General features: G+C 34.9%; 1 protein-coding gene across 1 annotated transcript in view; it reads right to left on the bottom strand.

Annotated features, from left to right (window-relative positions):
* STXBP5 (syntaxin binding protein 5) overlaps positions 1-12,080 on the bottom strand; it is a gene marked incomplete at its 5' end in the record, with an annotated part of 105,871 nt that overhangs the window by 28,002 nt on the left and 65,789 nt on the right. The window contains 8 exons of the mRNA XM_082481873.1: positions 2,423-2,506; positions 4,024-4,175; positions 4,650-4,775; positions 6,354-6,532; positions 7,593-7,813; positions 9,820-9,860; positions 10,905-10,972; positions 11,385-11,532. Of these exons, the coding sequence (XP_082337999.1) occupies positions 2,423-2,506; positions 4,024-4,175; positions 4,650-4,775; positions 6,354-6,532; positions 7,593-7,813; positions 9,820-9,860; positions 10,905-10,972; positions 11,385-11,532 (1,019 nt within the window). The remainder of the gene's footprint in view (positions 1-2,422; positions 2,507-4,023; positions 4,176-4,649; positions 4,776-6,353; positions 6,533-7,592; positions 7,814-9,819; positions 9,861-10,904; positions 10,973-11,384; positions 11,533-12,080) is intronic.

Below are 12,080 nucleotides of genomic sequence, written 5' to 3'. Positions count from 1 at the left end.
ATGCTTCACAAACTATAAATTGCCACCCAAAACATGTGAGTAATATACCTGGTATGAATCACTGATAAATTCCAAACCACGATCCCAACTGTTGAGTTAGCCTGAAATGACAGTTTACAGTCTAGCTAGTGTAGAGAGCCTTGCCTCTAAATAGATGCTGCTTTAAGACGGGAATCTGAATTTCTTTTCTAAGTAGAAAAAATAAGATGACAGAAACATACATCATATTCTTGCAACACAAGTGAAGGGAAAATCTTGCAGTTTTTTAAAAGTCTTTAAAAATTTTCAATTGGTTGACTCAGGACATGCCATTTACTAAATTATAAACATGTAAGCAGATACTGATGATCGATTAAATAGACATTTTATGCTGGAGCGTACAGAATAGCAGGGTTCTCAATGAGGAAGAATGAATTCTGTGTTTTTTGGGCAAAACCTATGTAAGTGGTTGAGTAACAGTGAATGTTTTCTCCTCTATATTGAAATAATTTATTTCTTTGTTCTGTAAATCTTGGGACACAACATACAACAACAGTATGCTGCTCTGTTGCATGCTGTCTGAACCTGAACTTAATGTAACTAAGAACTTGCTGATAGCATGCACAGGCTAATATAGTTTGTTGTTTTTTTTTTTTTTTTTAAATGCATTGTGGTTGTCTCAAAGAAAATGGGAAATATACTCAGTTTCTCTAAAAACAACCACAGTAAATACATATGCACTTTTTCTAGGAAAATTTAGAAATTAGGCGCTAATACTCCCTGAAAGTTGTTGGAGCTGTATAGTAGTTGAAAATGTCTTATTTGTAGAAAAATAAATCTATAAGCATTAAGATACAAATGTTTTGAAGATAAAAAAATTCAATGAAGGCATATCTTCCAAAACAAAACCAAGGAAGCGTAAGGTCCATGCATCTTTGAAGACACTAAACACAGATACTTATGTTTAAGAAAGGGAGACTGCAAAATCCAAAAGTGTTCTGACTAACTCCTATAGTACCAAACCTATAAATACAGCAAAGGATAGTTATTTAACGTAACAGATGTATTTGTGGAAAATTACACAGCAATAATACTTTATTATTTAAGCTAATGAAGTCTGGGCAACAAGTACATTGAAAGAACTACAAATAATGACAATATATTAAATAACTAGAGAAATTGTTTTTAAAGAGACTGTAGCTCCAGCTAATCAACATATTGGGAGGATGGTGGAAGAAAAGGGAATTAAGTACGTGGTTAAGAAATTAACTCTTTCATACAAAACCTGTTTTAACTTATTCCTACATTAAATAATCCAGGCAAATTCAGCTTTACAACCAGTGGCTTCAGAAACCAGTTTTGGGACTTCTGCCACACCTTTTGCTTCCCTTCACACTAATAAATCAGTAGCAGATCCTGGTTTTCAGTTCCATATCGTCATAAGGTAGAGATATTTCTTTTATGCCCAGCTCCCTTTCTCCCTCGGCAGCAGAGGTTGGAAGACAGAAAGCAATATTTGGCTATTGAGCCTACCCTCTGAAATACATTTCTTTCTTCTTGTTGGGGGGAAAAAAACCAAAACAACACAACCAACAGATTTGGACCACAACCTCAAGTCTTATGTTATTTTTATTTTTTTCATTAACTCCAGGTCATTCTTCCCTTAACTCATTCTACTCTCCTTCATTAAAAAATGGGGTGAGATTACCTACCTCTGCCCAAGGGCTGGAGAAAACTGGCACCCTAGGGAAAGGAACAATGTTATGCTTTTAAAATCAGCTTTATGTTCTCCAAATTCTCGGATGCTGTGAATGATGGAATAAATCAGAGAAGCCCTCAGGTAAATCATGGTTTTAATGGGCTACCTCCCTTGCATAGGCATCTGAACTTCAAAATTGCTTGGAAACCCCACAGGACTGCGTAATACATAGACGCCTCCACTCTTAATCCCTATGATCAATATCTTTGTAGAAATAAGTTTTCATTTGTAATAGACAAGTCGCCATCTTTTACAATGTTAAATATTATTAATAAGAACAATAGCAATAAACTAACACTAGACTTCTGAAGCTTTTTCAGCTAGAAAGGGGACCAAGCAAGGGAAGCTTCTAGTCTCAGATCTCAAAAGAACAGAGTTTGGTGAGTAAGATCTTGGGTCTGTAGACATCAGTAACTTCTGAGACAGGATCTCCTTTTGATTTTGACATTTATTTACTTATTTAAAATGCACAAAATAAAGACTATTATGATTGCTTTTTTCCCTTCAAGTTTCTTTCAAAGATGCCATGAACAAGAAACACGATAGATGAGTGATGGATTAAAAATCAGTTTCTAAAAGTAAAACAATTACTTAAAATGTATTAAAAAGTATTTATGGGGAGTGAACAAGTCAAAAAATCAAATTCAGATGTTCAAAAATATTTATTGCCATGAGATGACTTACTTATATAAGAGGTGCGAAGCTTTTTCACAGACTCTGAATATAAGTTAGAAAGGCCGCACATGCAAGAAGCCACAGTCAGCATACCTTTATGAAGCAATGAGAAAAGGAAAGACGGAGACACTAACAGTACATTTGAGACAGAAAAGCCAGCAGAATAACTTGTATAACCAGGTTTATAAAATGCTCTTGCCATGCAGATCGTTAGTATTAAAATGTAAGATGAAAAAATACATGAGTTCATGTAACGTTATGTTCATGAGCAAAAAAGGACTTAATTCATGAACATCTTAGACAGCTGTAACTCAGTTATGTGGATCCAATACATTAAAATAACAAAAGCCAAGAAAACAAAGTAATGTTTAACACTCCAAAAAACAGTTTATAATCCAAATGTATGAATCAGAATTTAAGCCCTTTACTCCCAAGAGGAACTAACACAGTCAACCAGTAAAGTTATTTCTCTCTTAAAAAGTTACTTTTTAAATAGAAGTTTATTTATTAGAAGAAAATATTTTATCTGATAGGATACCAACTGTGTATGTTCTGCCCTACGTTCATGATTTTTAGACCAGTTTCCTCAGATGAAATAAGCTAACTGGTGCTAACTAGCTCTTTCTCAAACCAACGATTTACTGAAATACATTTTAGAGCATCCATTTCAGTCTGAATAAAATATTACCTAAAGAACTTACCTGGACTTTAGTCTGGATCTCAAAATAAAGCAACAAACACTAGAGCATGAAGAAGTTTTTTTGAACAGTTTAATTCCTATTGAAAAATAATCATTTGAGGCAGCAGTAACATTGTTTATCTCTGTCTTCAGCTTTTTTCCAAATTAACTTAAAAGTATCCACTACGTAACAAGGAGGAGAAAAATCACTTAAAAATACTAAGTTTTCCTTTTGGTGATAAAAATCTTGAAATTTTGACTGAAGAGTCTTTGTAGCTGAGTAGGAAAGTAACACCCTTCACTGTATTTTTAAAATCAAAGTTCTTATTTTCAAAAAAGTGTTATTTTACCTGTTTGCATTTGGAAGTTTATTTGGTTCATTTAAATCAACAGCTTCCTCGCAAGGATAACATAACAGCATTGTTGTGGTTTGGGAAACATAACACGCTTTAGCTTATCAGGGACATTTCTAGTCAAGGTTTAAAATAGGAAGCCAAAGATCCCAGTAGATACACTGCCTATTTGCAAACATTTATGGGTTTATACAAGCATGTGATATGGGTACTAGGTTTATCAGAAATACCAGGATACTTCCATTTCTTCATCCTGCATTAAGTTAAAATTTGTAAACTCCATAAATCCATTGCACACTTATATCTATTCACACAGATGTTTTCCCATCTGCTTTTTCTTAAAGCACATTACACTGAAAAATAAGTAATGATATCAAGTATCAGTAGATTCCACTAAGCAACAGTTTTGAAGGAAATGAAGTTACAAACCTAAAACAGTGACATTAGGGATAGATCAAGAAGAAAGGATGAAACCACAATGAAGAAAAGTATGCTTGTATTCAAAGAATATCCATTCATAGCCCAGATAAGCTCAGAAGAAAGGCACAGTTGGTTAAACCAAGTTTTGGGTTACTCACCTCCAGATGGTTGCCGAGTTTTTCGGGGAGATCGTGGCTCCCTGCGATAAGGATCATTGGAGCCATAAAGTTCAATAGTGCCTAGATTCAAGAGCACTGTCTTCTGGAGGTAATCAACCATGGCAATACCATTACAGTTTCCAAAAACTACTCTGTAGGAAAAGAAATGGAAGGAAAAGCAGCGCTAATCAAATGTTGGTAAAGTTTTATATCGGTATTTGTTGCTGTTCAGAATTTTAAGACCTCCTAATTTTTATAAATTATCTTAAACTACACATATTTATAAAATGCTAGTTTAGAATGCAGTTTTGTTTAATTGTTCTCTTGTAAGAACGCGTGACACTGAGTAGAACAGATCACTGTCACTGTACCGGCCAACCTATCTGACAGAGCCTTATAGTGCCAGGTGAAGAAGTGTGATGCTGATTTATTTCTGACATTAGCATCAGCAGGATCTTCCATGACCCAACAGGAATTATCTTTTAAGCACAGGACACTGATTGTCTCTCTTGTGTTCACATAAGGTACACAGCAACACAATGTGGAGACTTAATTTTTAATAGATAATTTCAAACCACTTTAACAGAATAATGAAAAAAAACTAAACCCATGTAGAACATACTTACAAGCCGTATGCTGAGTTGACTGCTAAGCTAGTTATCTGTTGAGGAGGTTCTCCACTCACCCACACTAGCTGGATAACTAGCTCAATTTGGTAGCCTGGAGACTGCTTGAGAGGAGAATTTTTAACTCTGCAAAGTAAACAAAACATGTATCTTTTTATGAGTCTCCTGTCTCCATTTTTCCCTTACGGGTTCAGAATTCATTAAGTTCTACACCACACTGGACTTCAGAAGTTGGAAAATTGCAAAGAATCAACACAAACACATAAAAGCAACTGGAAAAACCCCACACATCAGAATTGGTCATTTGCTTCCTGAGGGCCCTTTTGATTCACTACTGAACTGAAAAATAATAGAGCAATGATCACAAATACTTCATTTCTCCCATCTTCAGAGCAAGGCTTAACAGTGTTAGCATGCTGTATTGACTTGAATAAAGGTTTTCAGTGTCTAAAAGGAAGGTGTTACCAATTCTTTTGAGCTCCCAAAAGAACTCTGATTTAGAGAATGGAAGTGGGTGAGGGGCGCTTGTAGAAGAATCATACTGAAAAGGGAAATGTAAACACAATGTATTGAGACAAATGCAAACAAAAAGCTGATGATTCAGTTCCTGAATTTCCCTTATTTTACCCATTCATTCTCATTAGTTTGTCAATATTTTATAAAAATTCAGAATTTTCCACTTTTTCTACTCTGTCCAGTTTTCTTTAGAATTTACTGTCTTTAAAAAGACCCTTCTGCAACTCAGTACAATCAATGAGATACAAAAACACGCACCCAGAGAAAATAACACCAGAGTTATTTTCTGGATGGATGCACTCAGAATTAAAATCCAAGTTGAGACCTTAAAACTTCAGAAAACAAAATATATACATATCTTAACTTTATATCTGAAAATGAAGTTCAGCATACATTCCGTAAGGACAAGGAGATGGTCTAGAAGCCTTATAATAAACTCTTGTAGAAGAGCAAAAAAAGATTGCCTTCTTTCAACCTCTATTTCTCAAATGAGTAAAAGTTTACATGTGAAGAACCTTAAAGAAAAAACTTCCAATTTAAAAAGTCTGAAAATTGGTCAGAGGCCTACACTGCGAGCACTATGAGGCATCATGCAAAATGAAGATCCATGAGAATGGGACATTAATTTTTTTTCCCCTGTTCCCAAAACACAAAGTAGTTCCCTTAAAGAGTTATGAAAAAAAAGTTTTAGCCTAAAAAGAGTTACCTCTCAGGAATTTGTAAGTATTTTCACTGCTTTTGAGTTGGCTCTAAAAATCTAAGGCTCTAGAAAACTATTCGGACTTACTTGGCCTAAAGTTAAGGATAGCTGCAAAACACTAAGTTGTCTATTAATTTCAATGGACAATAAGATTTCAAAGTAACTATACTGCTGCTATTGAAAATTTTCGCATGAGCAAACTATGCTATAACTATACTAGCATCTATGCCAAAATGTCCTAAAGCAAGCAGAAGTCATAAGACTTTTCAGAGTTTTTTTAATATCAGCTTATGAAGTTTAAAGAAATTAAGACCGCAATATTCATTTCTTGAAATAGAACTCAACTTTCAGATTTTTGGAAAGCATTGCTCTAATAAACAAAACACTTTCACCAACAATGACATTTCCGTAATAATACCAAAGTACATACATTTTCATCACATGTTCTTGTAAAGTGTCACACTCAAAGTATAACAGATTATACTTACTTTAAACATGGGACATTATCGCGAAGTCCATCAGATGAACTGCTACTAGTAGATGGATGAGACTGTGGAACAATGGATTGAGGATTGGAACCTGTGCCTGGAGTTGGTAAAGGTGGCACCTGCTCACCATCTGGAGATTCAACATCATTTATTTCATATAACAGACGTACTTCCAGCATCTGTAAACAAAAGTTAAAGTCAACAGTAAATTCTGCCTTTCAAAAAATTATGTATGAAATAAATGAAGTAGAACTGAAGATACTAGTAACAAAAGTGACACCCAGGACTTTTCCATCTCTTAAAAGATGCAGTATTTTAATAATCCATGTGACCTAAATACACACATGGTCTTCAGAAACAGAGTCATACTAACTACTACAGACTGAATATCTGAAAAATGTTTAAACTTGAAAATCTAACCTATTTCCCAGCATATAAAAAAGTTTGCTGCTTTAAGTTAGAAAGAAATTAAATAGTGGGTACAAGACCAATTTAACTATCATTCTGTGCACATAAATTCTCAGTTATAAGAATGATATTTTATGTAGTTCACGCATTCTAAAACTAAGAAGAGCTGAAGGCATGCAGATAGCTACACTTTATACTGTTATAGAGGTGAGGGCAGGGAAAGAAAAAACCACAGCTACATTATGATTAATACTTTACTCAGAACATACACTATTTTATAATTAAACGGCTTTGTTAGCTTTCAGCTCACACATTCGGACAAGTAAACTTGCATATGTGAGTGATTTAACAAAGGACTTCTCAAACTTGTAATAGAACTAGTTGTTGTATCTTATACAGAATAAAACAGTGACACAGCAAAGTCCTTAACAGACCTTAAGGCACATCTGGCACACTTCTACTCTTCTAGTTCTACATACTGCAGAGTTTTGGCCAGGAGAGATGGTATTTAGTAAGAATCAAGGAAAAAAATGGAATAAACTCCCTAAAAGGTCTGAAAAGTCTTCAACTCCATATCTCATTCACTTCTGTTTTAATTTTACCTTTAGTACAGCCAAGTTTTGATCCACTTTTTGCTTTGATAGATAGAACAAAGAACTATTATTGGCTGCAAGACCTGAAAAAGCCAATGAAAACAAAAATCTTGGTGTGCAATTTTCATGTTTGCTGAATTTCATAGTTTATTATTTTTCCTCCACAAAAATACATCTCTTTGAGACAATTGTTTTTCTCTATTTCAATAATGAAATGTAAAACAGTTATACTAATTACCGGAATGACTTCTGTTGTGACTTCCTGCTTGCTGAACCTGTAAATAATGACATGTGCAGAAACTCCAGCTATGCAGAGCATTCTACTTTCTGGACACCACGAGATGATCTGAATAGCATACGGATCTTCATCTACTATATCTGTGTTTGGCCTGTCATCTTTATTCCGTGACTTTTCAAATAGTTTGGCTGTTTTTAGCTTATAGAGTACTTGCAGCGTTACTAGGAACAAACCAAAACAGAAAAAAAAATTAGTTTTGCTCTAAACAGATAATTTTAACCTTAATTTTTCTAACTTAGAAACTTCTCTTCATACATAAAGCCACTATATTCGACAAAAGAGGGCAGAGTAGAAGCAGTGAATGTGTTGACTCTGCCCATGCAGTGTACCACTTGCACAATGCTAGATCAGTTAATATAAAAAAAAAACCCCAAACTAAAAACACTTTTCCTGAGAGATATATACTAAGCTTCAGTTATTAACTAAGCCCTCGCAGCTTCTCAAGGCTTAACTATACTTAGGGATCTCTTTATAACAATAATGTCTAGTTACATATGCCATACCCGCAACTTACGCCCACCTATGAGAGAAAAACTGAAGCTCCAGTGTTTCAATCCATGGCCTCTCATCTGTGTTCTCAGACTTAAGAACCTTTTGTTTTGCCCTTCAAAAGTGCTGCCCTCTGATCAGTCCACATTTTTCTTGGTAGCATGTTTCCCAGTTCTAGTAAGCCCTTGCCACAGTTTAAAATTGTGAAAGAATTACTCTATGTTGGTTTTACATATATTCCCACTTATTTATCCCAATGATTGCAACACTGACACTGCAATCCATTAGGGCTCCAACATTATTTTTTTGGTCCAGAACAGAAGTTCTGAGTGTAAATCATTGATCCTATACTCAAATAAATGGTCTTGGATGCTATTCAAGAATTAGCAATATCATTCTCAGTTGTAATTCTAATTCTTTCTTACATTTTTCTTTCAACTGGTGTTGCTTTAAAACTTCACAGGCATATTCTCTAGTCAAAGGCTCAAATCACTGCTACAAATACTAATCGTGTCATTAGGACAACTTATTTATAGCATCCTTTCTCCTCTTCCGTATTTCAGTGGTTTTACCTGAATCATACTTCCCTAGTTCAACCTTAAGACTGTGCTATTAGAGAGACTTAAAAGTTTTAAAATCAAGATACAGGATACCCACAGTTTCTCCCTTAACAGGTTTATTTATCTATTTTAGAAATAAACTAAATGTCTTTAACAAGATGTCCTTTTGACAGATCTATGCTGAATAGAATTTTTAAGGACACAGAATCGATCAGGTTATTCCCCCCCGCCCCCCTCCTCTCTCTCCCCCAGGTTCCACTCCCACCCCAAACTGAAATGAAAGATCTAATACTCCAAACACTCCTCCTCCTAGTTTTTAAACGTATACACTGCATCTGTTCCCTCCCACACCCACATACCCTTAGCATTTTGGAATCTCAAGAGTCTTCCACAAGTTTTCAAAGACAACTGATAATGATTCCAAGATTGCTTCAGATAGCTTTTAAGTACCAAGAGTAAGGTTAGTTAGAACTAGATTAAAACATCTAACGCCTTTGTAGTCTTTTCTAATTTGAATTCTTACTGAATTTCTCACTACTAGCTGTGTAGACGATCAGATGCAATTGACCCCTTAACTGAAGTATAAAGCTTGTTCAGTGTCCCACCAAAGAATGTCTTTATTTTACTGTTCTCCTGCCTTTCTTCACAAATGCCTAGACCATTTTATTAGCACAAACTACTACTGGTTCCAATTCTCATTTTTGGATACTGTAATTTATAGGTAGCTGATGTCTTACAAATCCATGCCTCTCACCTGACAGAAATAACTTACTGACATTCAGTTGTACTAAAAGGAATGCATTTGCCTGTGATGCATCTCTCTGCTTAATAATGTGCTTCTGAAGGTGCTTCTAAAACTTTTAGAACTCTTCCATTCAAGCTGGCCCTTTGACTAGCAGTGCATTTTCACTGAGGTGGTAAGAATAGTGAAACAATTAGCTACGAAATAATGTTTATTTTATTTAATTTTAAATAAAGTTTTCCTATGGAGTTACTGACTCTACATGAGGTAGGAAATAATGAGAATGGCTAGTCTGCAATTACATTCCATTAGAGAAATCGGTAAGTTTAGAAAACTCCTACTGCACAGGAAGAAAATCTCTACTGGAAACACTTACTTGCTGAGGCATCCCAAAACTTGATTGACCCATCAGCATGCCTATGAAATATTAAAAAATTAATAAGATGGTAAAATGGTTAGTTGGAGTGGTAGACCTCTTTGCTACCAATTAGAAAATATATGGCTAACATTCTATTTTTATTAGTATTCTTAGTGACATTTTATTTTCACAATTTATTGGAAGCCAATATTTCACGAACATGTGCCCCGATTACTTTAGACAGAAGGGATTAAGAATAACATTTGGTGGCTAGCTCCCTGAAATTCCACTGTACTAATACTAATGTACCATCTTAAATACTGATTTCAGTTACTTGCATTTCCCATAAGCAGTTTTCTATACCTTACCATGTGTTGTTTCTTAAAAGATACTCTTTATTAGGAGTAACACTTGCAAAGGAGATGCCTAGATATACTAGATATATATGTCAGTAACTGAGTCACTTAACTTGTTTATTTATCCTTGAAATTGAGAATCAGACTAGATTTTTTCAGGACTGTCTCTCAAAGTCTCTGCAATGTGTAGTATAAAGTGACAGTAATCCTTATTAGGTTAATAGGCTGTTCTAGAAAAACTTTAGTAGCGCTCTCACTTTCAGTGATGCACTGCACAGTTATAAATTAAATTTTATTTATGCTCCTTAGAGTAGTATTAGAAGGATCAGTCTCAGATCAAAACAAACAGATTTAAGTAATTGATTGTCCTTTTTGGCTTCCCTTTGAGAACTGAACTTGTAACTATTTAATGGACTTTCTATGCTTTAAAACACTACGCTACTATTTTCCAAAAGTTAAAGAAGTTTCATCCAGAATATACTGACAGCAAGCAGAAATAATCACAATACCACATCATCATTATAATCCCTGTAAAACACCTGCTATTGTTTTGTTCCTACCTTCTCTTCCACATTTTGCTTTATTTCCTTGTTAATGCCCCAAGAATGCAAATTACTTGTCTGGTGACATAATTTCTTAAATCATTCAAACCGCTCTTAGAACATTGTTTTCTCTACGAGAAACAAAATATTCTCGCTTCTACTTAATCAGCTAAGAAAGTTATTACTACTCTATGGCATCACTTACCCTGTAATAATTATCTCTGGATAACTCTGAGTGATCAAACCCCAGTTGCCTCCACTGATAGGCCATTCCTGGAAGATTAACAAATACACTGAGGAAGAAAATATCATACAGTGCAAAGTTAAGCCACTGAAATTACTACAGATACTGCAGCTTCCAGTATTTCACATGACTTCTAAAAATAATTAGACATATCCACTGCAGAGAAAAAAGAAAAATCAACAAGGGCTATAAACAACACCCCTGGCTCCTGGAAATCCCTTAGCTTCCAGTGATACGGTAATCAACGGGAACGTATCAGGAAAGCATGACTATAGGCTTAACATATGCTACATCCTCTTTAGACATCCGTAATTAGCCACTGCCAAAAGACAGGGTAATGAATCAGGTGAAGCTTTGGTCTTAGTATGGCCACTCCTACATTGTTTAGAGCTGTTGATTTCCAGTATTTTCAAATATATATTTATGTACTAGATGTTGTACCTTCTTACTGTAACCTTGACGTTTCTGTCGAGCGCCAACTGAATAGAGTGCAGGTATGAGGTCCACAGGACAATCAGCAAAATATTCACAACAGGTAACCGGAGATTCATGTATAGTCAAAGGATAGGGATTCTCAAATATAGGGTACCTTTAATGGATGAAAGGGGAAGACTTAATATAGGAAAAAACTTTTTTTTTTTAAAAAGCAGAACACAAGCAAAACACTGAAGACTAAGTTTGCATTCTTTTTGCATAGAGGAAAATAAATGCATATCAAATTACATTATGAACAAATATACTATGCAACTTTACTGCTTATCCAGTACACTACCAAGATACTGTAGTATGGTGGATGGAACCTGAAGGTTGTACTATTTCTAGCATATTTTTAGAACACCACAATTCCCTATACTTTTATATTTTTAAAAGCTTACTATTTCAATGACCAATTTAAAGTCCTAAGTAGCTACCAAGTCCTAACTGTAGTAACATGGAGCTATGAATTTATTTCTTACTCTTCAGTCTCTTCCAGGGAAAAAGACAGGAAGACTCCGCTTCTCACTTTGTAGTATTATACTGGTTAGACAAAAAGCTCTCCAGCACTTTTCATAACCTACTTGCAACTCCAAGATCACCTTCTGAAAGTTATAGATAGCAATGCTCAGTTACCAATTAGAAGCAAAACCACACACATAT

This window comes from Vanellus vanellus, assembly GCF_965231255.1.
Source record: "Vanellus vanellus genome assembly, chromosome: 3".
In the NCBI taxonomy this organism is placed as follows: domain Eukaryota; kingdom Metazoa; phylum Chordata; class Aves; order Charadriiformes; family Charadriidae; genus Vanellus; species Vanellus vanellus.
The sequence above is the reverse complement of the archived record's forward strand: the minus strand, read 5'-3'. Positions and strand labels throughout refer to the sequence as shown.